Source organism: Cetorhinus maximus, chromosome 17, assembly GCF_964194155.1.
Source record: "Cetorhinus maximus chromosome 17, sCetMax3.hap1.1, whole genome shotgun sequence".
Classification (NCBI taxonomy): Eukaryota; Metazoa; Chordata; class Chondrichthyes; order Lamniformes; family Cetorhinidae; genus Cetorhinus; species Cetorhinus maximus.
The window spans coordinates 74,535,145-74,562,729 of record NC_135895.1 but is presented as its reverse complement, the minus strand read 5'-3'; the positions used below and the strand labels follow the sequence as shown (position 1 = coordinate 74,562,729).

The following is a 27,585-nucleotide window of genomic DNA, read 5'->3' as shown; positions in this document are numbered from 1 at the left end:
GTTAGGGGAGCAGACAGGCATTTCTGTGGCCGTAGACATGACTCCAGGATGGTATGTTGCCTCGCTGGTACCAGGATCAAGGATATCACAGAGCAGCTGCAGGACATTCTTCTGGGGGAGGGTGATCAGCCAACGGTCGTGGTCTACATTGGGACTAATGACTTAGGTTGAAAGGGGGATGTGGTCCTGCAATCAGAATTTAGGGAGCTAGGTAGAAAATTAGCAAGTAGGACCTCTAAGGTAGTAATCTCCGGATTGCTCCCAGTGCCATTGAGGACAGAAATAGGAGGATAAGGTAGATGAATGAAGATGGTGCAGGAGGGAGGGCTTTAGATTCCTGGGGCATTGGGACTGGCTCTGGGGGAGATGGCACCTGTACAAGCCGGATGGGTTGCATCTGGACAGGGCTGGGACTGAGTTCCTTGCTAGTGCTGTTGGTAGGACAGAATCAATTTGGCTAGAGCCAAGGAACAAAAAGGGTGCAATTACATTGCTTGGTGTAGTCTATAGACCACCAAATAGTGAGAAGGGTGTAGAAGAACAAATCTGCAGGGAAATTACAGAGAGATGGAGGCATTATAGAGTAGTTATAATGGGGGACTTTAATTACCTGAATGTAGACTGGGACAGTGGTGGTGTAAAGGGTGGAGAGGGGCAAAAGTTCCTAGATTGTGTTCAGGAGAATTTTCTACAGCAGTATGTGTCCAATCCAACAAGAAAAGACACACTGTTGGACCTGGTTCTTGGAAATGAGGTGGGCCAAGTAGATCAAGTGACAGTGGGGGAACATTTAGGGGACAGTGATCATTGTATTGTATGTTTTAGGATGTTGATAGAAAAGGACGATAGGCAATCCAGAGTAAAAATAATTAACTGGATAAGAGCCGACTTCAATGGGGCAAGAACGGAGCTGGACCAGATAGACTGGAATGAAAGATTGGCAGGAAAAACTGCAGCTGAACAATGGGCCACCTTCAGAAAAGAATTGGTTCAGGCACAGTCAAGGTATATTCCATCGAAAGGGAAAGGTAGGGCCAACAAGTGCAGAGCTCCCTGGATGAAAAAGGAGTTTGAAAGATAAAGAAGAAAACGTGTGCTTATGACAGGTGTCAGGTAGAAAATACAATTGAGAACCAAGAGGAACACAGAAGGCTCAGAGGTGAAGTGAAAAAGCAAATTAGAGAAACGAAGAGGGATTATGCGAAAAGACTGGCACCCAACATAAAGGGGAATCCCAAAGTTTTCTATAAGCACATAAATAGTAAAAGGGGGAGTAGAAGGAGGAGTAGGACCAATTAGGGACCTAAAAGGGAATTTACATATCGATGAAGGGGCCATGGCTGAGGTATTAAATGAATACTTTGCATCTATCTTTATCAAGGAGGTAGATGCTACCCAGGCCACGGTGATAGACGAGGAAACAATCACTAGAAGGGTTCAAAATTGATAAGGAGGAAGTGTTGAATAGACTGTCGGTACTTAAAGTTGACAAGGCACTGGGACCGAACGAGATGCATCCAAGGATATTGAAGGAAGTGAGAGTAGAAATTGCAAGGGCACTGGTCATAATCTTTCAGTTTTCCCTAGACTCAGGGGAGGTGCGAGAGGACTGGAGAATTGCAAACATTACGCCCTTGTTCAAAAATGGTTGTAAGGATAAGCCCAGCAATTACAGGCCGGTCAGTTTAACTTCAGTGGTGGGCAAGATTCTAGGAACAATTATTCAGGATAGAATTAGTTGTCACATGGAAAGAAATGGGTTAAAGAGCCAGCATGGATTTCTAAAAGGGAAATCGTGTTTAACTAACTTGCTTGAGTTTTTTGAAGAGGTAAGAGAAAAGGTCGATGAGGGTAATGCTATTGATGTGGTGCACATGGACTTTCAAAAGGCATTTGACACAGTGCCACATAACAGACTTGTGAGAAAAGTAATTTCTCATGGAATAAAAGAGACAGTAGCAATGTGGATGCAAAATTGGCTGAAAATAGGAAGCAAAGGGTAATGGACAATGGATGTTTTTTGGGCTGGAGGAAGGTTTGTAGTGGAGTTCCCCAGGTGTCGGTATTGGGACCCTTGCTTTTCCTGATATATATTAATGATCTAGATCTTGGTGTGCAGGGGGCAGTTTCGAATTTGTGGATGATATGAAGCTTGGGAATGTTGTAAACTGTGAGGAGGATGGTGTGGAACTTCAAGAGGACATAGACAAGTTGGTGGAGTGGGCAGATAGGTAGCAGATGAGGTTCAATGTGTGAGGTGATGCATTTTGGTAGGAAGAACATGGACAGACAATATAAGAGGTGGAATTTTGAAGTGGGTGCAGGAGTAGAAAGACTTGGGTGTATATGTGCATAGATCATTGAAGGTGGCAGGACAAGTGGAGAGAGCAGTTAATAAAAGCATATAGTATCTTCGGCTTTATTAATAGGGACATAGAGTACAAGAGCAGGAAGGTTATGCTGAATATATATGGGACACTCGTTAGACCTCAGCTGGAGTATTGTGTACAGTTCTGGGCACCATATTATAGGAAGGATGTGAACACATTGGAAAGAGTACAGAAGAGGTTTACAAGAATGGTTCCAGGGATGAGAAACTTTAGCTATGAGGATAGATTGGAGAGGTTTGGACTGTTTTACTTGGAGAGAAGGCTGAGAGGAGACTTGATAGAAGTTTTCAAAATCATGAGGGGGCTGGACAGAATAGATAGGGAGAAGCTGTTCCCACTTGTAAAGGGATCAAGAATGAGAGGGCACAGATTTAAAGTGATTTGCAAAAGAAGCAAATGTGACGTGAGAAAAAACTCTTTCACACAAGGAGCGGTTTGGCTCTGGTATGCACTGCCTGGAAGTGTGGTGGAGGCAGGTTCAATCGAGGCATTCAAGAGGACATTAGATAAATATTTGAAGAGAAACAATGTGCAGGGGTACAGGGAAAATGGCACTTGGTTATAATGCTCAGTTAGAGAGTCGGTGCAGACACAATGGGCTGAATGGCCTCCTTCTGTGCCGTTAAGATTCTGTGATTCTGTGATAAATACTGTGGCTACAAGAGCAGGTCAGAGGCTGAGAATTCACCTCCTGACTCCCCATAGCCTGTCCACCATCTATAAGGCACAAGTCAGGAGTGTGATGGAATATTCTCAACTTGCCTAGATGAGTGCAGTTCCAACAACACTCAAGGAGCTTGACACCAGCCAGGACAAAGCAACCTGTTTGTTAGCCCCCCATCCACCACCTCCAACATTCACTTCCTCCACCACTTGCACTGGAACTTTCTTCCTAACAGCACTGTGCGTGTACCTACACCACATGGACTGCAGTGGTTGAAGAAGGCGGCTCACCACCTGCTTATCAAGGGCGTTTGGGGATGGGCAATAAAAATGCTGGCCTAGCCAGTTGTGGCCATGTCCTGTGAAAGAATTTAAAAAGTCTGTGCATCTTGAGCTTGCTGGTTCTTGAACGCACCGTAATCTCAAGCACCTTATCCAGGATTGATTTATCATTCCCTCCACATAAGCAATCCCTGGTTCCTAAAAGAACAGATGCCCGTGTTTAATTGTACTTCTCTGAACTGCCATGGAGACCCTTTCTGTGGTAACCCGAGTTCCAGCGGTGTCTTACCTTGGGACTGGGCTTTAGCTATGAGTGCACACCCCAAGAGCTAGTGAGTTTTGAGTCCTCCTCTCACACAAGGTACTGTTGGTTTCAGCAAAATCTTTGTCAGTGGCCCTTTCCCCTGGTCTGTTACACTGGCCCCATGATGGCCAACTCTGTTTTCACAAGGAGAGGCTACTTACTTGGTGCATACGGCGCTGCCTCGTAGGAAGCAGCAGAGTTCCGTGGGTCCTGATAGTACACGTCTGGCTGCTGAGTGGGTGGGTACATCTGTGATCCCCGCGGCACCATCTGAATTGGCTTGGAGACTGGCATGGGTGGCAGCTCGGCACTGATCCGGGGTGGTGCAGAAAGGGTGTTGAGGGGCAAGGCACCAAGAGAGCTCTTCTGGGGCATTTCCATCCTGCTGAAGGACAGGGGAGAAAAAGGGTTAGTCTGAGGCAAGCTTGAGAGATCCAATTAGACATGAGAGCTAGGGGCAATGGAGGAGCAGAAGCAGGCTGTTCATGATCTGCACCTCATTTACCCATTTACCCCCCACCCCCCCGTTTTGCTCCATATCTCTCAACACCCTCACACATGGATATTGGTCAGCTATCTTTGTCAGGACTCAGATGCAGTTCCCATTCCAGGTCTCAGAATAGCCGTACACTCATTTTAGTTACTTTTTTTTAACCAGAGCCTGCAGGTCGGCAAATAAAGCAGCCAGTGACTCTCAGCTCCTTATGACAGCCTGCACAGGGACACAACTGTGACCAGGGCCCTGTTGGGGCTTGTGTGCTCAGTGGATACTGTTGATTTGGGTGTTGTAGGTTGTCTTTAGCATTAGGAGTGGTGCTTGGGGGCAAGCTCTGGATCCTTGAAAGAGGGTAAGACTTTTGGGGGGCAGGGAGGGAGGTGTGGCAGAGCAGAGCACTTTAGAGTGCTAGGGTTTTGGAGATTCTTCATGCTGGATCAAAGGCTGACATCTGTGCAACTACCTCCATGTTGCCCATGGAAACTGCTATTGACGACTCCTGTTGCAACTAAATATCTAACATTAAAATCTTGAGTGACGGTATGGGGGAGGTAATCTATGATTGGGGCTTGTACAGTGTGGGAGGTTTGACAGAAGTTTTGCCTGGTCTTGAAGGTTTTTCTTTGTTCTTGGGATGTAGGCGATTGCTGGCAAGGACACCCATTACTGCTCAGCATTAGCTGAAGCTTAAAAAAAGACTTGCATTTCTACAGCACCTATCACAACCACAGGAAGTTTCAAAGCTCCTCACAGCCAATGAAGTACTTTTGAAGTGCTGTTATTGTGGGAATGTAGGCTACATGGCAGCCAATCTGCACAGAGCAAGATCCCACAAAGAGCAGCGAGATAATGAGCTGATAATCTTTTTAGTGATATTGATTGGTGGATAAATCGCTGACCAGGACACCAGAGAGAACTCCCCTGTTTTTTTCCAAATAGCACCGAGGGATCTATTGTCCCGAGATGGTGTTGGTGGGTCTTCAGCTCAAAACATTGCAGTCCTTGTGGTGATGGTATTCACTGCTAAACTTCTAGTTTATAAACTGCTAGTTTATAGCTGCGCCATTTTAGAGGCCATTAAGAATGAGCCACACAGTGTGGGACTGGAGTGTCAGTAGACAAGGCTGGGTATGGACAGCAGGTTTCCCTCCCTGGGAGCTCTCATAGTTCAGCTGTACACTCACTCACAAATGACCAGATTTATTGAATCCAATTCCACAACTTCCACAGTGGGATTTGAACTCAGAATCTCTGAATTACTTGACAAAGACTAGGGTGAGGAACGGGAGCAGTTACGATACTAGGCTGGTAATCTAGAGGTTTGGGCTATTAATCCAGAGAAACTTGCTAAAATTCCACTGAAGATGGTTTGTGAATTTTAATTCAGTTTTCAAAATCTGGAGATAAAGAGTTGGCTGAAGGGAAAGCGACTATGAAATTGTCAGGCTGCTGTAAAAACCCCGGCTGGTTCAGCAATGTCCGAGGGGAAAGAAAACCTGACATCATTATGGGACCGGGGCCTATATGACTCCAGTCCCACACTAATGTAGCTGACTCTTAACTAATCTTACCTACACCATACAGGCTGCATCAGTTCAAGAAAGTTGCTCACCGCCACCTTTTTATGTGCGACTAGGGATGGGCGACAAACATTGGCCTTGCCAGCGACGCTCACATCCCATGAATGAACAAAAGTGATTCACCAGAATTATAACTGGGCCAAACGGGTTAAACAGGTTGTATAGACTAGGCTTGTACTTGCTTGAGTATATAAGATTAAGAGGGGGGTGATCAAATTGAGATTTTAAGATGGTCAATGGATTTGATTGGGCATCCAGAACAGCAGGGCATTACTTTAAAGTTAGAGCGAGGCCATTAGGGGTCAGGAAGCATTTCTTCACACAAAGGCTAGTGGAAATCTGGAACTCTGTCCCAAAAAGCTACTGAGGCTGGGGTTCGATTGAAATTTTGAAACTGAGGTTGACAGATTTTTGTTAGGGAAGGGCAGGTCATAAACCAAGGCAGGTGGGTGGATTTAGTGTACAGATCAGCCATGATCCAATTGAATGGGGGAACTGGCTGAAGGGGCTGAATGGCCTCCTCCTGCTCCTGGTTCAGCACTTCATTTGCACAAGACTCAAATCAGCCACTTGAGTCCGTGAATCACTGAGTAGCTCGGGCCCATTTCTTTGACCTCCCCTCTCGTAAAAACGACATCTAAAGGGAACAGTGTATAGAAACCAGCTGTCTCTACATCTCTTGGGTGTCAGAAAGGTTTAGCAGGATTCCTTTGCACAGAGATGCTGAGAATATGGAACTCACTGCAACAAGGAGTAATTGAAGCATACAGCACTGAAGCATCCGCAGTATTTTGTTTTTGTTTGAATAGGGGGTCAGGCTGAAAAGGAACAAGAAGAAAGTGGGCTAGGATTCCGGTAAGGAACCTTGACAGAAGCTACTCCACCCACAGAAATTGCAGTGCTATTTCCCTGGTGAACTGACTTTCAACAATCCCCTCCCTCTCGTCCCACCATCACCCATACAAGCCAAGCAGCAACAGCATGACGTTCCATACTGACTCAGCATGTCACTCATGTTTACACTCAGTCTTGTCAGAAGCATTCAGACCCACAGTTCTCAAGCTGTTGATACTTGTGTTGGTATTCAAGTAAATGCTCACACCCTCCCCACCTCCTACCGTCACTAACCCTAAATAGCCCTACATCATCAAATTGTTAACCATGCCTACGGGTTTCCTGGTAGATCTGCTGCCAACTTACACTTATGTTCCTGTCCCATCTCAAATGGGCACATTGACACCCAGCCCCAGCGATTACACGCAATCGCTGTTACTATCAGAAAACCTTCACCACCCCATCGCATAGCTCACTATTCTCCCGTTTGGCCAATGGGTGGTACTCACTTGCTTCTGAATCAGCAGGTGGTGGGTTCAAGTCCCACTCTGGAGACTTGAGCACACAATCCAGACTGACACTCCCTGTGTAGTACTGAGGGAGTGCTGAAATGTCAGAGGTGCTGTTTCTCAGATGAGATATTAACCAATGCCTCATCCAACCTCTTAGGTGGATGTAAAAATGCCATAACACTATTTTTAAGAAGAGCAGGGCAAGTTCTCCCTGCTGACCTGAGCAAATCTTTATACCTCAACCAACATTGATAAGAATAGATTATCTGGTTTTTTTTTGCTGTTTGTGGAACCTTGCTGTGTGCAAATTGGTTGCTGTGTTTTCTACTTTACAGCAGTGACACTTCAATAGTACTTCATTGGCTGCAGTGCGCTTTTGAGGAAGCCTGAGGTTGTGAAAGGTGCTATATAAATGCAAACTCTCCTTAAATGGTTTCCTATGTTGGAATGGTCCCTGTAAACATGCAGCGTAAATTAGTATCTCTGACATGCTGACTAAAAGCCAGGTGAAACTCTTCCCATAGGAGGAAAAATGAGTAGGATCTGGACTGCACTACCTGAGGGTAGAGGTAGAGGTAGAGTCAATCGTGGGTTTCAAATAGCAATCTGATAATTATCTGAAGAGGAAAAATTCACATGAAAGGACGGAGGACTAGCTAAACTGGTCTCGCTGAGAGCTGGCACAGACATGACAAGCTGAATCGCCTCCCTTCCGTGCAATAACCATTCTATGATTGAACCTCAGAGGGAGAACCCTTTGCTGGGATAGAGGGCATGATCATGGTGGTGAGTGGCAGGGTGGCTTCCATCAGAGGTAGTGTTGAGATTCCCACCTGCCTGATGACTAAAACAGGTGATGGGACTCTGTGGTTGTGTTAAGAGCACTTTAGGGTGAAGTTAAAGAGTTTCCTTACGAGTCAGGTGGAGATCCCGACACTGATCCCGGCGCACTCATGCTCATGTCACTCATCTTGCCCGACTTCATGCCGATGTCGTAGGTACAGTCAGTCCCGCGGGAGATCAGCTGTGCGATGCTGCTGCTCGCTGCCACCATGCCGTTCTGAATGGACACGGGCTTCGTGCCAGTTTCCAAGGAACCCTCGTCTGATAAGGTGCTGGATGTGACCGGCATCACCCCTCCGACCTTGCTGAGTTGGGTAAGGGACTGACTGAGGGGCCGGCCAGCTGCTAACCTCTTGTTCCGCATGCGAAACCTGGAGGAGAGAGACGTCATCGAGATGTCAAACGGGGAAGGTGCAACAAGTTACCAGCTCAACATGTCAGTGAGTGGTTTGATACACCCAATGAGACTGGTCCGAGCAGTGCTGCAGGTGGCGGTGGCGGTGGGGGGCAGTACCAGGGACACAGTCGGGGCACAGGGGAGAAAGGGGAACATTTCTGGCCCTGAAAACTGCTCAATGCAGCAGGAAATAAACTGTCTACCATGGATCTGAGCAGTAAAAGGCAGGTACTGCTACTCCAATGATTGAGAAAGTCTCTATAATTCTAATATTTAGTTATAAATTGTGGTTGCTCACTGAATTTCTGCAGACTTGAGTGCCTCAGAATTGGAGTAGAATTGAGGTTGCAACCTGTCAGCATTGCTCTGCAATTAAAGACCATCACCCAGGCACCAAGGTGAGCAAAATCCAGGAAACAAAAATCATAAGGACATGGCAACAAAAGCTGTATTACTACATTATAGGCGCTATATAAATGCAAGTTGCTGTCACTTTGACTGATAGCCAAGGATCATCCAGTGAGGTAACAAAGAGTTCCTGAATGGCCTGGGGAGCTGTGTCACAAGGATGGATGTGTCAGGTGATCAATGGCGGGAGTGTGAGCGTGGGGCAGTTGGAGGCAGGATGCCATGTGATGAAACCTCCAAGAATAAACTAGAGTGGCAGGGGGATGGGAACCTGAGTGGGGAGACACGAGAGGGAAACAAAGATAGAAATGAAAGAAAAAAAGTAAAAAGCAAAAGTTAAGGCAGAGGAAACTGGGGCTGGCAGCAAATAGGGCCATAGTACAAAAAAAATGTGTAGAAAGACAAGTCTAAAAGCACTGTCTCTGAATGCACGGAGCATTCGCAATAAGGGAGACAAATCGACAGCGCAAATAAATGTAAATGTGTACGTTATGATTGCGATTACGGAGTCATGTCTGCAGTGTGACCAAGGCTGGGAACTGAATATCCAAGGGTATTCGATACTTAGGAAGGACAAGCAAAAAGGAAAAGGTTGGAGGTGTGGCATTGTTAGTTAAGGATGAAATCAGTGCGATAGTGAGAGAGGATATTGGCTCAGAAAATCTAGATGTTGAATCAGTCTGGGTGGAGCTGAGAAGCAACAAGGGGCTTAAAACATTAGTGGGAAATGTCTATAGGCCTCCAAACAGTAGTGGTAAGGTAGGGGGCAGTATTAAACAGGAAATTAGAGATGCATTTAACAAGGGTGTTACAGTAATCATGAGTGACTTTTATCTATATATAGACTGGGCAAACCAAATTAGCAATAATACTGTGGCGGATGAATTCCTGGATTGTGTAAGAGATGGTTTTTTAGACCAGTACATCAAGGAACCGACTAGGGAACAGGCTATCTTAGATTTGGTTTTGTGCAATGATAAGCGGTTAATTAATAATCTTATTGTGCAGGGAACAGTGACCATAACATGACAGAATTCTTCCTTAGGTTGGAAAGTGAAGTAGTCCAATGTGAAACCAGGGTCCTAAATCTAAACAAAGGAAACTACGAAGGTATGAGGGGTGAGTTGGCTAAGATAGATTTGGGAACTTCATTAAAAGGCAAGACAGTGCATAGATAATGGCTACATTTTTTAAAGAGCAAATGTATGCATTGCAATAGTTGTAGATTCCTCTCTGGTGCAAAAACACAACAGAAAAGTGGCCCAACCATGACTAACAAAAGAAATTAAGGGTAGTATTAGATCGAAAGGTAAAGATAGTATTAGATCTAAAGTTGCTTAAAAAAGTAGCAAGCCTGAGGATTGGGAGCAGTTTAGAATTCGGCAAAGGAGGACCAAGACATTGATTAAGAAGGGAAAAATAGAGTATGAGAGTAAGCTTGCAAGGAACATAAAAGAGGACTGTAAAAGCTTCAAAAGAATATAAGAAGCAAAAGATTGATGCAGATAAATGTAGGTCCCTTAGAGTATGAAATGGGAGAATTTATAATAGAGCAATTAAACAACTACTTTAGTTCTGTCTTCACGGAGGAAGACACAAATAACTTCCCAGAAATACTAGGGAACCAAGGGTCTAGTGAAAAGGAGGAATTGCAGGAAATTAGTGTTACTGAAAAAACAATGCTGGAGAAATTAATGGGACTGAAAGTTGATAAATCCCCAGGGCCTGATAATCTACATCCCAGGGTACTGAAGAAGGTGGCCATGGAAATAGTGGATGCGTTGGTTGTCATCTTTCAAAATTCTGTAGATTCTGGAACAGTCCTGGCAGATTAGAGGGTGGCAAATGTAACCCCACTATTTAAAAAAAGGAGGGAGGGAGAAAACAGTGAATTACAGACCAGTTAGCCTCAGACTCAGTAGTAGGGAAAATGCTAGAGTTTATTATAAAGGATGTGATAACAGGGCACTTAGAAAATATCAATGGGATTAGACAAAGTCAACATGGATTTACGAAAGGGAAATCATGTTTGACAAGCCCAGGGCATAATTAGCAGGATAGATAAGGGAGAACCAGTGGATGTGGTATATTTGGATTTTCAGAAAGCTTATGATAAAGTCTCACGCATGAGGTTAGTGTGAAAGATTAAAGCACATGGGATTGGGGGTAACATATTGGCATGGATTGAGAATTGGTTAACTGATAGGAAACAGAGTAGGAATAAATGGGTCTTTTTTGGAGCGGCAGTCAGTGACTAGTCAGGTGCTGCAGGGATCAGTGTTTGGGCCCCAGCTATTCACAATGTATATCAATGATTTGGATGAGGGAACCAAATGTAATATTTTTAAGTTTGCTAACGACACAGAACCAGCTGGGAATGTGAGTGGTGAGGAGGGTGTTAAGAAGCTTCAAGGCAATTTAGACAAGCTGAGTGAGTGGCCAAATACATATCAATGCTATACTGCACCTGACAAGTGTGAAGTTATCCACTTTGGTAGGGAAAACAGAATGGCAGAGTATTATCTAAATGGTGATAGATTGGGAAATGTTGATGTACAAAGGGACCTGGGTATCCTTGTACACCAATCACTGAAAGCAAGCATGCAGGTGTATCAAGCAGTTAAGAAGGCAGATGGTATGTTGGCCTTCACTGCAAGAGGACTTGAGTACAGGAGCAAGGATGTCTTACTGCAGCTGTACAGGGCCTTGGTAAGACCACACCTGGAGTATTGTATGCAATTTTGGTCATAGAGGGAGTGCAGCGAAGGTTCAACAGACTGAATCCTGGGATGGCAGGATTGTCGTTATGAGGAGAGATTGGGTTGACTAGGCCTGTATTCACTGAAGTTTAGAAGAATGAGAGGGGATCTCATTAAAACATATAAAATTCTGACAGGGCTGGACAGATTGGATGCTGGGATGATGTTTTCTCTGGCTGGGAGGTGGTCTAGAACAAGGGGTCACAGTCTCAGGATACGGGGTAGGCCATTTAGGACTGAGATGAGGAAAAACCTCTTCATTCAGAGGGTGGTGAACGTCTGCCACAGAAGGCTGTGGGGGCCAAGTCACTGAATATATTTAAGAAGAAAATAGATAGATTTCTAGACTTTAAAGGCGTCAAGGGGTATGTGGAGAGAGCGGGAGTGTCGTTAAGATAGAGGATCAGCCATGATCATATTGAATAGCAGAGCAGGATCGAAGGGCCGAATGACCTACTCCTGCTTCTATTTTCTATGTTTCTAATAGGCCCAGCCAGAGCTGGCAGTTCAAAGTAGAATTCCCAATCTTTATGTGTAACTAGGAGCTATTGTTGGGGAATCAGATCCACACATAGTTTGCAGCAATTACACTGGCTTTTAGTCAAACGTAAAACACATTTCAATTGTAAACCATTAGAACCAATCTCACCAGAAGTAGTCTTCGTTACCTATCCTAGCCACAAATGACCTGCTCGGTTTGGGTTCTGCCAGGGTTACTCGGCTCCGGACCTCATTACAGCCTTGGTCCAAACATGGACAAAAGACCTGAACTCAAGAGGTGAGGTGAGATCAAGGCAGCATTTGAGTGTGGCATCAAGGAGCCCTAGTAAAACTGAAATTAATGGAGCCAGGGGAAACTCTCCACTGGTTGGAGTCATACTTAATGCAAAGGAAGCTGGATGTGGTTGGCAGAGGCCAATCATCTCAGTCCCAGATATAGCTACAGGAGTTCCTCAGGGTCGTGCCCTAGGCCCAACCATTTTCAGCTGCTTCAATGACTTTCCCACCATCAAAGTGTTAAAAAGTAGGGATGTTCGCTGATGTGTTTACTACCATATGTAACTCCTCAGATGATGAAGTGGTACATACCCACATGCAGCAAGACCTGGACAACATTCAGGGTTAGAGTGTGGCTCGTAACATGCGCACCAAACAAGTACCAGGCAGCAACAACCTCTCTTTGACATATAGCAGCATTTTCATTTTCAAATACCCCAAAATTAACATTTTGTAGGATCAGCATTGACCAGAAACTTAACTGGATCAACCACAAATGTACCCTACGAAAAGTTGGGTATTCTGCGGTGAGTGGTACACCTCCTCATCAATATACCCCTTTATCTTTTTATGCTGTGTACAGCCTTGTTCATTTTAACGCATGGTACCATTAAATTCTTTTGCATGGCCATGCATGCGTACTATCCTGAATGGGATAACTTGCGAGTGGCCTGTGCGGATTGCCACACATTTGCACACCTGAGAGGGAACATTGCTCCTGACTCCCCAAAACCTGTCCACCATCTACAAGGTACAAGTCAGGAGTGTGATGGAATACTCTCCACTTGCCTGGATGAGTGCAGCTCCAACAACACTCAAGAAGCTCGACACCATCCAGGACAAAGCAGCCTGCTTGATTGGCACCCCTTCCACAAACATTCACTCCCTCTACCACCAGCACACAGTGACAGCAGTGTGTACCATCTACAAGATGCACTGCAACAACTCACCAAGACTTCATCACCGCAACCTCTACCATCTAGAAGGACATGGACAGTAGACGCATGGGAACATCACCACCTGCCAATTTCCCTCCCAGCCACACACCATCCTGACTTGGAAATATATTGTCGTTCCTTCACTGTCACTGGGTCAGAATCCTGGAACTCCCTTCCTAACAGCATGGACTGCATTAGGTTCAAGAAGGCTGCTCACCACCACTTTTTTGAGAGCAATTAGGAGTGGGTAATAAATGGTAACCTTGCCAACGACACTAAAACCCAGTGAATGAATTTAAAAATTCCATATTAAGGTATTGGTCTATTGAATCTGGCAGGTTCTCTGCTTGTTGCTTTGTTTGGTTTGGGGGATCAGCCTGTTGAGTTTGAATGAAGCCTGGAGGGACATCTTTATTTGTTTGTCTAAAAACATCTGTTTGATTCCCTTTGTCTTGATCCAATCTTCACAAAATGAACGTGCTGGAGGATATGAAATAGGTGTCTGACAGTAGCGGGCCCTGGTGCTTTATAGTCCATCTGACAGATGGATGTCTGGATGGGAACTGTTGACTTGAAGGGCAATGGTCCAGGTTTAGCCTTACTGAATGAGAGTTGAAGAAATAATCTAGGCTGATTCTTAGGTACAGTTCTAAAGGAGTACTGCAGTGGAGCAAGACTTCTGGATGAAAATACTCATTGCAGTAGTCTCTGGTATGGAGTAGTAAAGGAAACATATCTGGTAAAGTCTGAAAAGCAAACCCCCAGCTTATCCCACTGCCCCTGCTCTCATCCAACCAATCAACCTCTCTACATCTGCCCTCAACTAACCAACCTCTCTGCACCCGCCCTCAACCAACCAAGCTTTCTACACCCGCCTTCAACCAACCAATCAACCCCTCTACACCCACCCTCAACCAACCAATCAACCCCTCTACACCCGCCATCAACCAACCAATCAACCCCTCTACACCCGCCCTCAACCAACTAATCAACCCCTCTACACCTGCCCTCAACCAACCAATCAACCCCTCTACACCCGCCTTCAACCAACCAATCAATCTCTCTACACCCGCCCTCAACCAACCAATCTCTCTACACCCACCCTCAACCAACCAATCAATCACACTACAAACGTCCTCAACCAATCACTTTACACCTACCTTTTAACTAAACACACTCTGGTAGGGATCACTGAATGGTAATCAGGAAAGAGAACGTAAGTTTACTTTTCTCTCAGTTCCATAAATACTTACACCAAATCTGGCATCACTGTTAAGAACATGAGAAATATGAGCATGAGGAGGCCATCTGGCCCCTTAAGCCTGCTCTGTATTCAGTAAGATCATAGCTGATCTGATCTTAGTTTCAGCTTCAATTTTCTGCCCGTTCCCCATAATCCTCGACTCTCCTACTGTTCATGAATCTGTCTATCTCAGCCTTGAATTCAATGGCTCAGGCTTCATAGTTCTCTGGGATAGAGAGTTCCAAAGATTCATAACCCTCAGAGAAGAAATTCACTTATCCCATCGATATCCCTTTGCGGACTCTTTGTCCTCCTTACAACTTGCTTTCCTACCTACCTTTATATAGTCAGCATATTTGGCTACAATACACTCAGCCCCTTCATCCAGATAATTTATATAGATTGCAAATAGTTGAGGCCCCAGCACTGATCCCTATGGCACCCTGCTAGTTACGGTTTAAGAACTTGAAAATGACTCATTTTTCCCAACTCTTGCGTTTCCTGTTAGTTAGTCAATCCTCTATCGATGTCCTGAACACCATGAGCTCCTATCTTGTGCAGCAACCTTTTATGTAGCACCTTATTGAATGCCTTTTGGAAATCCAAATACACTACAACTACTAATCCCCCTTTATCCTAACATACTTGTTACATACTCAAAGAACTTGAAAAAATGTCAAACATAATTTCTCTTTCACAAAACCATGTTAACTCTGCCTGATTGTATTATGATTATTTAATTGTCCTGCTACTACTTTAATAACAGATTCCAGCATTTTTCCAATGATACAAGACTAACTGGCTTATAGTTTCCTGCTTTCGGTCTCCCTCCTGTTGGACTGGGGATCAAAGCTGGGACTTTCCTGGTCTGGGCAGCTCATGGTGTATCTCACTCAACAGTTGATGGCATGAGTGGGAAGTATGCTTGCCAAAACTCCTGGATTATCTTGGAGTCTCCCTGGAAAGATTAGTCATCCAGCCACTCCCCAAACCAAGTATGAAGAAATGGAATTCCTCATGCTTGTGATTAATGGATGTCAGCACAGAACACGGCTGGAATTCAAACTTATAGACACACCATCATGACAGCAGCTCCTCAATGGGGCCTCGTGATAACTACACTAAAGGTTATACAGAGACTGATCATCATTGTTGCTGCACGCACCAGGCCCATATACTTTACTCTTTCAGGAATGGTGTTGGATTGTTTCTGACCCAACTACAAACCCAGACAGACATCGAGAGTTCTAATACAACCATGGCTAGGCATGGAAGCGAATTCAATAAATTTGGTGGTTAAAGGGGTTGCAACCAGATAAGATACAAACATACAAATTAGGAGAAGTAGGCCACTCGGCCTCTTGAGCTTCTTCACCATTCAATATCATGGCTGATCTGAATGTAACTTCAACCCCTCATTCCTACCCACCTCAATAATCTTTCACCCACTTGTTAATCAAGAATCTATCGAGATCTGCGTTAAAAAGATTCAAAGACTCTGCTTCCACCGCCTTTTGAGGAAGAGAGTTCCAAAGACTCACAACCCTCTGGGAGAAAAATTCTCCTCATCTGTGTCTTAAATGAGCGACCCCTTATTTTTAAACACTGACCCCTAGTTCTAGATTCTCCCACAAGAGGAAACATCCTCTCCACATCCACCCTGTCAAGGCCCTGCAGGATCTTAAAGGTTTCAAATTAAATTGACTCTTACTTTTCTAAATTCCAGTGGGTACAAGCCTAACATGTTCAGCCTTTCCTCATAAGACAACCCACCCATTCCTGGTATTCGTCTAGTAAACCTCTGAACTGCTTCTAACGCATTTACATCTTTCTTTAAATAAGGAAACAAGTACTGTACATAATACCCCAGGTGTGGTGTCACCAGTGTCCTGTACAACAGAAGCATAACCTCCCTACTTTTGTAATCAATTCCCCTCACAATGAATGATAACCATTTTATTAGCTTTCCTAATTACCCCTGTTGTACCAGCATACTAACCTTTTGTGATTCACGCACTAGGACACCCAGCTCTCTCTGAATCTGAGCTCTGCAATCTCTCACCTTTTAAATAATAAGCTTTTTATTCTTCCTGCCAAAATGAACGATTTCACATTTGCCCACATTATGCTCCATTTGCCAGATTTTCGTCCACTCACTTAACCTACCTATGTCACTTTGTAGCCTCTTACGTCCTCTTCACAATTTACTTTCCTACCTATCTTTGTGTCATCAGCAAATTTACCCATCATTCCTTTGGTCCCTTCATCCACATCATTTATATAAATTGTAAAAAGCTGAGGCCCCAACACTGATTCCTGTGGCACACTACTTGTCACATCCTGCCAAACAGAAAAAGACCCATTTATGCCAACTCTCTGCTTCCTGTTAGGCAGCCAATCTTCTATCCATGCCAATATGTTACCCTCTACACCATGAGCTTTTATTTTCTGCAATAACATTTGATGTGGCACTTTATCAAATGCCTTCTGGAAATCTAAGTACATCCACTGGTTCCCCTTTATCCACAGCGCACGTGACTCCTTCAAAGAACTCAAATAAATTAGTTAAACATGATTTCCCTTTTACAAAACCATGTTGACTCTGCCTGATTGCCTTGAATTTTTCTAAGTGCCCTGCTATAACATCTTTAATAATAGCTTCTAACATTTCCCTATGACAGATAGTTTCCTGCTTTCTGTCTCCCTCCCTTTTTGAATAAATGAGTTACATTTGCTACTTTCCAATCTAATGGAACCTTCCCCGAATCGAGGGAATGTTGGAAAATAAAAACCAGTATATCAACTATCTCACCAGCCATTTCTTTCAAGACCTTAGGGTGAAGTCCATCAGGACCTGGAGATTTGTCAGCCCACAGCCCCAATAATTTGCTCAATACCACTTCCCTGGTGATGGTAATTTTCCTGAGTTCCTCCCTCCCTTCCATTTCCTGATTTACAGCTATTTCCGGAATGTTACTTGTGTCCTCTATACTGAAGACTGAAGCAAAATACCTGTTTAATTCATTTGCCATCTCCCTACATTCCATTATCAATTCCCCAGATGCACTCGCTATTGGACCAACTTTGTTAAGCTGACAAATATCGAACTAATTCACTAATGGCCTTCAGTGAAGGGAGCCTACTTCAGTTAACAGGTCAATGTTCTCCTGTCTCACACTACATAGCTGATTCTTGCTGTCCTCAATGCAACTGGGGATACTAATTGGGTCACCCACATCCCAACTGAAAGCACATGGGAATCTGGGACATATTCATTGCTTGCTGCACATCAAATTGTGGTCACTCCCTCCACACTGTCCCATCAAACACTCCCAGGACAGGTACAGCATGGGGTTAGATAGAGTAAAGCTCCCTCTACACTGTCCCCATCAAACACACCTAGGGCAGGTACAGCATGGGGTTATGTAGAGTAAAGCTCCCTCTACACTGTCCCCATCAAACACTCCCAGGACAGGTACAGTATGGGGTTAGATAGAGTAAAGCTTCCTCTACACTGTCCCCATCAAACACACCTAGGGCAGGTACAGCATGGGGTTATATAGAGTAAAGCTCCCTCTACACTGTCCCCATCAAACATGCCTAGGGCAGGTACAGCACAGGGTTAGATACAGAGCAAGGCTCCCTCTACGCTGTCCCCATCAAACACTTCCAGGATAGGTACAGCATGGGGTTAGATACAGAGTAATACTCCCTCATTAGTATGCCTTTAATGTGCTTCAACTCCAGTGCAAGGATTGAGGTTTGCATCTTCCATTGGAACAGCTGTAGTATGATCAGCCTCGAGCCTGCTCTGCCACTCCATTAGATCATAGCCGCTATACATATCAACTCCATTTACCTTTTCTTCAAATTCCTTGATGCCCCTTACTAAACAAATATCTCACTTTTGAAAGTTTCAATTGACCCCCAGCATGCACAGTCTTTCAGGGGTAGAGTTCTAGATTTCTGTGACTGATTGTGCAAATAAGTACTTTCTGATTTCACCCTCGAAAGGCCTAACTGTAATTTTAAAAACATAGGAACAGACACTGGCCATTTAGGCATTAGAACCTGTCCTGCCACTCAATGAGATCATGGCTGATCTGCAATCTAACTCCATATGCCAACCTTTGCCCCATATCCTTTGGCTAATAAAAATCTATCCATCTCAGGTCTAAAATTTACAATTGAACTTGGATTAATTACTGGTTGTGGAATGGAGTTTCTAACTTCTACCACCCTTTCTGTGTTGAAGTGTTTCCCGAAAGATCGGGCTCTAATTTTTAGACTCTGCACCCTAGTCCTACACTCCTCAACCAATGGAAGTAATTGCTCTCTATCTACCCTATCTGTTCCTTTGAACATCTTGAAAACCTTGATCAAATCATCTCTTAACCTTCGAAATTCCAGGAAATACCACCTTAGTGTGTAATCTCTCCTCCTCATGTAAGCCTCAGGTTCAGGTGTCATTTTAGCAAACCCATGCTGCACTACCCCCAAGGTCAATATATCCTTCCCCAGGTGTGGTGCCCAGAACTGCTCACAGTAATACTAGGTGCGGTCTAACCAGGGCTTTGCATAGCTGAAGAATGACTTCTAACCCCTCAAATTCTAGCCCTCTAGATTTAAAGGCCAGAATTGCTTCAAGCCATTTTGAAAATTTTCTGTACCTGTTCATGATATTTTAATGACTGATGGTACCTGGACACTGATTGCGGAATGAAATGGGGCAGTGATGTGAGTGGCTGTAGTGGGGTGGGGGGGTGATGTGGTGGTTGGGGAAATGAAATGGAAAAGTGTCATGACAGGCAGTAGTGGGGAATCAAATCAGGGAGTGATATGACAGAAGCTAGTGGTGGGGGAGTGAAATGGTGTGGAGGTGTGGGCTGGCGGTGGGTGTGATGATTTCTGCATATTTACACTGAACAGATAACACAACTAGCTCTTAAAGGAGCAGGCACCTCTAGAGTTTCTGCTCAGGATGTTGTAATTTTGGGTTATGCGTGGGGGCTGTGGGGTAGAGTCAGAGTCAAATATCCATGGTGAAGTGGCAATGTTGCATAGGAACAGCTGGTCTTAAGCCTTCAAGCCTGCTCCACTATTCAAGAAGATCATGTCTGATCTGATTTTAGTCTCAACTCAATTTCCCTGTCTGCTCTCCACAACCCTCAACTCCCTTGTCTATTAAAACTCTGTCTAATTCAGCCTTGAATAAATTCAATGACCCAGCCTCCACTGCTCTCTGGGGAAGAGAATTCCACAGACTAACAACCCTCTTAAAAGAAAAACATCCTCTCACAGTTAGCACCCCATCCCCATTACTGTGGCAGGTGCAAGAGAGGGACTGAGATGTCACTTACTTTTCAAGTTCGTCCTGTGAGTGGGCGAAAGTGCAGCTGGCTCCTCGAGGACAGCCGCCCCGTTGTCGCAAGTCCCGGCACATGCTTGTTTTGTACTTGCTGCTCTGTGCTGACTGCATTGCAAAAAAAAAGAGGGTTTGATACAGAGGTATAGCACATGTAGGTCACATTCCCCTGGCTGATTTCCAGTTTGGCTTGGAGAACCAGGGGAAGAATTTTCAGGTCGGCGAGCGGGGGCGGGGTGGGCATAAAATGACGCCAGGTGATGTCAGGCGGGCGTCCCGACATCACCGTGTGTCATTTAGATTTTCAGTTCGGTGGGTGCGCAGCCGACTGTCAAGGGTCTATTAAGGCCATTTAAAAAGCAATTAAAGTAATAAACTGAGCTTCCTGTCCAACCTTAAGGTCGGCGGGCAGGCGAAGAGCCCAGGTGGCCTTCGCATTTTTCATGGAACCTTAACCACGGGCGGGATGAGGTTTCCTGAAGGGTTTATAAATTTTTCCATTAATGTTCATTGACATATCCCAGCTCATGTGACACTGTCACATAAGCGGACATGTCCTAAAAGTTTTTATTTTCTTTACTTAAATTTTTGAAACTCAAACTAATCTCCCTGAGACACCTCTGTGCAAGCCCCGACTCAGGGAATCCCACCCTCCCGTCCGCACAGGGAGCACTGAGCGCTTCCGGGCGCGCGTCACGCTGGGTGGGCCTTAATTGGCTCACCCACGTAAAGTGGCAGCGTGGCCCTGATCGGGTGTCAGAACAGTTCTGCTGAAGGGTCATGAGGACTCGAAACGTCAACTCTTTTCTTCTCCGCCGATGCTGCCAGACCTGCTGAGTTTTTCCAGGTAATTCTGTTTTTGTTTTAGACATAGTGGTAGTTTCCCTGGCTGGGGAATCTAGAAGATGGGCTAACAACCTTAGGATAGGAAGTTTAGGACTGAGATGAGAAGAAATTTCTTCGCTCAAAGAGTTGTGAATCTTTGGGATTCTCTACCCCAGAGAGCTGTGGATGCTCCATTGCTGAATGCATGCAAGGCTGAGATAGAAAAACATTGATCTTTCAGGGAATCAAAGGATTTGGGGGAGCGGGTGAGAAAGCGGAGTTAAGGCCAATGGTCAGCCATTATCATTAGCAAATGGCGGAACAGGCTTGAGGGGGCTGTATGATTTACTCTCGCTCCTATTTCTTATGTAGGATTTTCTTTAATTCTGAAATGGTAAAACCAACTGCTTGATGGCATTGTGTAAAAGCAGTGCATTGTAGCGTTACATCAGGGAGCAGTGGGATTCAGCTTCCACTTCACTCCAGTGAGTTCCTCACTCTGCTGTGTCACTGTGACCAGGTACCGATTAAGTTGCAAATGAGGCAAGTATAGTGCACGTGAGTTCTGACAGAGTTCACTGTCTGTGTTACTGTTGTAAGCTGGGAGAGCAGAAGCCTACTCGTGCATAGTTAAGCTTCGACAAACAGCAATGTGATAATAACCAGACAGTCTGTTGTGATGTTGATTGCAGGATATTCTGACTTGGAGGTGAGAGTGTTACCAGTGAGCCATGGTTAACACTAGTACAGAATAGGGAGAATGATTTCAGTCCAGAAAATGGGATCTTGTAGAGTTCGAAAAACAGAAAATGCGGGAAATAATCAGCAGGTCTGGCGGCATCGGTGGAGAGAGAAACAGAGTTAATGTTTTGGATCGATAACCTTTAATCAGAACAGGATTCGCAGTATTCTGGATTTTTGACTTCTTGTAGAATTCTGCTTAATGTGAAGCCCCAGTTCAAAAACGATTCCTTGTCAATAAATGAGCCTACGAAATCATTAAGGTACTGGTCAAACAGAAACCAAAAACCAAACAAAATACCCTGTTGTGCGCCAATAGCCGCTGACACAGTGTTGTTTAGAGCTTCCCTACCTGCTGCTGGTCGGTTCCTTTCTTGCTGTGGTTCTGGATAAAATCCACCAGGCCATGCACTACAGTCTTTACTGCCACCAGGCCACACTCCAGCTGCTCCCACGTTGGAGAAGGTGCATCTGCAGGGTAATAAGCAATAGAGCAGTTACACAAGGAGAGAAAAATAGTGAGAAGAGCACTGCACAGCCAGAAAACTGACCACAGACACTGAGATGAAGGTGAGCTCAGGGGAATCCTCTCACTGACAGGGGGATCCTCTCACTGACAGGGGGATCCTCTCACTGACAGAGGGATCCTCTCACTGACAGGGGGATGAGCTCAGGGGAATCCTCACACTGGCAGGGAGATGAGCTCAGGGGAATCCTCACACTGACAGGGGGATGAGCTCAGGGGAATCCTCACACTGGCAGGGGGATGAGCTCAGGGGAATCCTCACACTGACAGGGGGATGAGCTCAGGAGAATCCTCACACTGACAGGGGGATGAGCTCAGGGGAATTCTCACACTGGCAGAGGGATGAGCTCAGGGGAATCCTCACACTGACAGGGGGATGAGCTGTGGGGAATCCTCACACTGACAGGGGGATGAGCTCAGGGGAATCCTCACACTGACAGGGGGATGAGCTCAGGGGAATCCTCACACTGACAGGGGGATGAGCTCAGGGGAATCCTCACACTGACAGGGGGATGAGCTCAGGGGAATCCTCACACTGGCAGGGGGATGAGCTCAGGGGAATCCTCACACTGACAGGGGGATGAGCTCAGGGAATCCTCTGACAGGACAACAATGATAACAACAACTTGAGGTGATCTCATTGCTTTGACCATAGTAAAACACCCCAAGATGCTTCACAGAAGCGATCATCAAATAAAATTTGACACTGAGCCAAAGGAGACGTTTTGGGCAGGTGACTGAAGCATTAGTTGAAGAGATAGGCTTTAATGATGGTTTTAAATGAGTAGAGGTTAAGGGAGGACACAGTCAAGGCATGTTTAAATTTAGAGTTTTTGGAAAGCAGCCATATGCCAGTGGCTCTGAGGGAAGTTGTGGCATGTCTGTGTGACAGCCCTGCCTGTTGGTTATCATCTGTGGCTCTTGTGATCTCAATTATCAAGGAGGTCACTGGGTCAATGAATTGCTTGGTCGCTATGTGAGTGATCACTTTGTGACTTTCCTGCTCAAGAAATTGAGATTTCATCGCAAAATCCTCTAGCACATGCAGCCGCTGAGATTTATAAAGGGGTCCAATGCCGGGTAGCTTTAAATGCCAAAGCTCATGTGACATGTTGCAGAGTGGTTAGTAAAGCATTTGACATCTCAGCTGCCCATATCTTAACTTGAACCAAGCCCCATTCAGCCATCATTCCTGTGTTCACTGACTTACACTGCCTCAAGTTTTAAAATCATCATCTTTGATTTCAAATCTCTCTGTAGACTCAACCTTCCAAGTCTTGGTAATCTCATTCAGCCATTCAATACTCACATCCCAGCACTCCTCTAATTCTAGCCTCAAGCATCTCCAATTTTAACTGCTTCACGATTGGTGGTCATGTCTTCAGTTGCTTAGACCACAAGCTTTGGAATTCCTCCCTACACTTCTCTGCCTCTCTATCTGTTTCCTCCTTTTAATACAATCCTTAAAATTCAAACTCCTGGGGAGGGAGGTGGTGGCGTTGTGGTGTTGCCATTGGGTTACTAATCCATAAATCCAGGATAATGCTCTGGGGTCATGGGTTCAAAGCCCATTTAAATTAAATTTAAATTTAATTAATAAAATCTGGAATTAAAAGGCAGTCTCAGTAATGGTGACCATGAAACTATCGATTGTTGTAAAAACCCACGAGGGATGATTAGGGAAGGAAATCTGCTGTCCTTACCTGTTCTGGCCTACATGTGGTTTCATATCCACAGCAATCTGGTAACTCTTAACTGTCCTCTGAAATGGCCTAGCAAGCCACTTACTTCAAGAGCAATCAGGGATGGATGTCAAATGTGACGCCCACATCCCATGAATGAACAAAGAGAAAGAACCTCAAATCTGTGATCCCACTTGCCCAAATAATTTCCCTATATGATTCGGTGTCAAAATTCGTTAATGCACTTGTGAAGTGCCTTGGGACATTTTGTTATATTAAAGGCTCGATATAAATGCATGTTGTTGTTGTTGTTGATAATGGGTATGTGTGATTCTCCAGTGTGTCTGAATCAGAGCTGGGATTGTGTGCGAAGTGCCCAGTTTGAGACATTTCAATTTAACAGCTGTTTCCAGTACCTGGACTGGGGTCGATGTTGGCCAGTAACTCCAGGTGTGGCCGAAGCCGGTTCAGGTTGGCAGGGTCTCCGGTTCGTTGCAGGGCGATCGTCAGCTCCTGAACACTCTGTGCAAAGGAGGCCGGCGTCTGCAACTGAGAGGAAACAGCATAGAAGGGCGAACAATTATAACTGACCTTCAGAAAAGAGCTCCACATCACTTAGCTAACATCATAAGACATCCAAGTGAGGAAAATTCCAAACACTCAGGTAAATCTGGCTTTAACAGTAAGGCACAAGGAAAAATAACAAAGCACATTGATTACAGAAACAGGCATTTGCCTACTAGGTCTATATCTTTCAAATGAATGTGTCCAGCTCTCCATCATCATGTACCATCTACAGGTAACAGTTTAGGAGAGAAATAAACAACCAAGTCACAAAGGTACAGAGTAGAAAGTTAGTTTAATGTTTGTGATTCAATCCTGATTTAGTGCCACTCCACATGGATTTCCATGGGCTGAAGTAGATTAAAAATATAAAACAAACATAAGAAACAGCTCATCCTGATCAACTTCAGTCCTGTTGACAAACTCATTAAATTTGCCAATCAATACAACATGAAGTGCTGTGACTCCATTCCACAGAACTACAGTGACAAGAAAAATCCTACATTCACAAAGGCTCCGCCCACACCCCATGTGCACACTACCTATCATAGACTCTACCCAACCATTTAATCCCCTCCCACACCTCATGTACACTCTACCCTATCATAGACTCTACCCAACCATTTAATCCCCTCCCACACCCCATGTACACTCTACCCTATCATAGACTCTACCCCAACCATTTAATCCCTCCCACACCCCATGTACACTCTACCCTATCACAGACTCTACTCAACCATTTAATCCCCTCCCACACCCCATGTACACTCTACCCTATCATAGACTCTACCCACCTATTTAATCCTCTCCCACACCCCATGTACACTCTACCCTATCATAGACTCTACCCAACCATTTAATCCCCTTCCACACCCCAGGTACACTCTACCCTATCATAGACTCTACCCATCCATTTTATCCCCTTTGTCATGAACATATTAATGTATATAATGTTATTGGAAATTTTTAAAAAGTGGACTTGAAGTAGGGTCTGTGAGTGTGTGTTGCTTAATTGGATTAAAGCCATTTCGCCTGGGTGCTTTGATGTATAGTAGTTTTGAGATGTTAAACAGTACGGTAAAGATACATTTGTTTATGTTGAATAAACCATTCAAAGACTGGGGGTGAAACCTTGCAGCTAGCTAGGAGACATCAAGCAATATGTTTATATTACTAATAAAATTGGTACTATGAAAGGGGTTTTATTGTTAGAAGAGGTGGAGTTTAAAGGGCCTGATGATACAATGAGAATTTACATTCAAAGGGAAGGTTAGGTACATACAGAAAAGAGTTTTGTGTGTATAGGTCAGAGGCATGTAATATCTAAGCAGCCTGTAAGCCCTACCACTGTGTCTGTGAAGGAACAAATTGAAAGGAACCTCATTTTAAATTTGTAAGATAAAATGTGTTTTGCCTGGTGTCTGTTTAAGTCTATGGGTTATTGTTGCCTTGGGGAAGATTACCTGCGAGTGATTAATTTGGGGATTTGTTTAATAGCTATTATAGTTGTAATTTGTAGACATGTGTATGTGTTTAATACCTTGTTAAATTAATAAATTTTTAATTTAATTTATATAAAAAAATCTCTGGAGGCTTGGTGGTTTCATTTCTGAATTCAGAGACCGTAAGACCATAAGACATAGGAGCAGAAATTAGGCCATTCGGCCCATCGAGTCTGCTCCGCCATTCAATCATGGCTGATAAGTTTCTCAACCCCATTCTCCCCGTAACCTTTGATCCCCTTACCAATCAAGAACCTATCTATCTCCGTCTTAAATACACTCAATGACCTGGCCTCCACAGCCTTCTGTGGCAATGAATTCCATTGGTTCACCACTCTCTGGCTAAAGAAGTTTCTCCTCATCTCTGTTCTAAAAGGTCTTCCCTTTACTCTGAGGCTGTGCCCTCGGGTCCTAGTCTCTCCTACTAATGGAAACATCTACCCCACGTCCACTCTATCCAGGCCTTTCAGTATTCTGTAAGTTTCAAATCAGATCCCCCCTCATCCTTCTAAACTCCATCGAGTATAGACCCAGAGTCCTCAAACGTTCCTCATATGTTAAGCCTTTCATTCCTGGGATCGTTCTCGTGAACCTCCTCTGGACCCTCTCCAGGGCCAGCACATCCTTCCTGAGAAATGGGGCCCAAAATTGCTCACAATATTCTAAATGTGGTCTGACCAGAGCCTTATAAAGCCTCAGCACCACATCCCTGCTTTTATATTCTAGTCCTCTCGAAATAAATGCCAACATTGCATTTGCCTTCCTGACTACCGACTCAAACTGCAAATTAACCTTAAGAGAATCCTGGACTAGGACTCCCAAGTCCCTTTGCACTCCAGATTTCTGAATTCTCTCCCCATTTTGAAAATAGTTTATGCCTCTATTCTTCCTACCAAAGTGCATGACCTCACACTTCCCCACGTTGTATTCCATCTGCCACTTCTTTGTCCATTCTCCTAACCTGTCTAAATCCTTCTGCAGCCTCCCCACCTCCTCATTACTACCTGTCCCTCCACCTATCTTTGTATCATCTGCAAACTTAGCCAGGATGCCCTCAGTTCCTTCATCTAGATCATTAATGTATAAAGTGAAAAGTTGTGGTCCCAACACTGACCCTTGCGGAACTCCACTAGTCACCGGCTGCCATCTTGAGAAGGACCCCCTTATCCCCACTCTCTGCCTCCTGCCAGACAGCCAATCTTCTATCCATGCTAGTACCATGCCTCTAACAGAGATGCATCTCTAACATACCAATTGAAAATATAAGTTATGACAGTTGTTTAAAGTTTGTTCTGGGATTTTAAATAACTCAGCCTTTACCAACTGCTGTGCCATAACACCTTCCACACCCCATGTACACTCTACCCTATCATAGACTCCACCCATCCATTTAATGCCCTTCCACACTCCATATACACTATCACAGACTCTTGTAAAACTTATTTAATCCCTGATGAAAGTTCTCTGTAAATTCACCCTGGTTCCACATCCTGAATATTCATCATCCTCACATCTGAACAGCCTCATACAGAGAACACGCCAGCCTTGTGCCCAGCACCATGTAAACCACAGTGGGCTATCTGATCATATTAGTCATTAAACTTTAATGTAGGGATACTAAAAAGGAATACAAGGATGTAACCATGACTAGATTCAGAGTGTATTTTGTTGGTAAAGAGCAAGGGGCAGACACAATTAATGGAAGTCCACCTCTTCAATGAATGCTAATGATCCCATGGCAGTGTGTTTGAAGAGCAGCACTGAACTTTCGTAGAGAGCTGATCAACATTTTTGCCTCAACCAGAGCCTAAAGGCAGATTAACCTTTCACTCATCTCAATGCTTTCAGTTGGGATCTTGCTGTGGACATGGTTGTGGCATCTGCCTACAAAACAGAAGTCACTGCACTCCGAAGAAATTTGCTGCATGTGAGATGCTCCAGAATGTTTCAGAGA

The 27,585-nt window shown here is 44.6% G+C and overlaps 1 protein-coding gene across 7 annotated transcripts in view; it reads right to left on the bottom strand.

The window, feature by feature from the left end:
- The window catches only part of LOC144692513 (roquin-1-like), a 158,978-nt gene that overhangs the window by 31,793 nt on the left and 99,600 nt on the right, over positions 1-27,585 (bottom strand). For 5 of the 7 annotated variants that reach the window (XM_078561472.1, XM_078561471.1, XM_078561473.1 and 2 more), the window contains 5 exons: positions 23,982-24,114; positions 21,710-21,828; positions 19,787-19,899; positions 7,976-8,275; positions 3,801-4,024 (listed from right to left, as the gene is read on the bottom strand). In XM_078561472.1, coding sequence (XP_078417598.1) covers positions 3,801-4,024; positions 7,976-8,275; positions 19,787-19,899; positions 21,710-21,828; positions 23,982-24,114 — 889 coding nt within the window. The remainder of the gene's footprint in view (positions 1-3,800; positions 4,025-7,975; positions 8,276-19,786; positions 19,900-21,709; positions 21,829-23,981; positions 24,115-27,585) is intronic. The other 2 variants (XM_078561475.1, XM_078561476.1) reach the window with 2 other exon arrangements.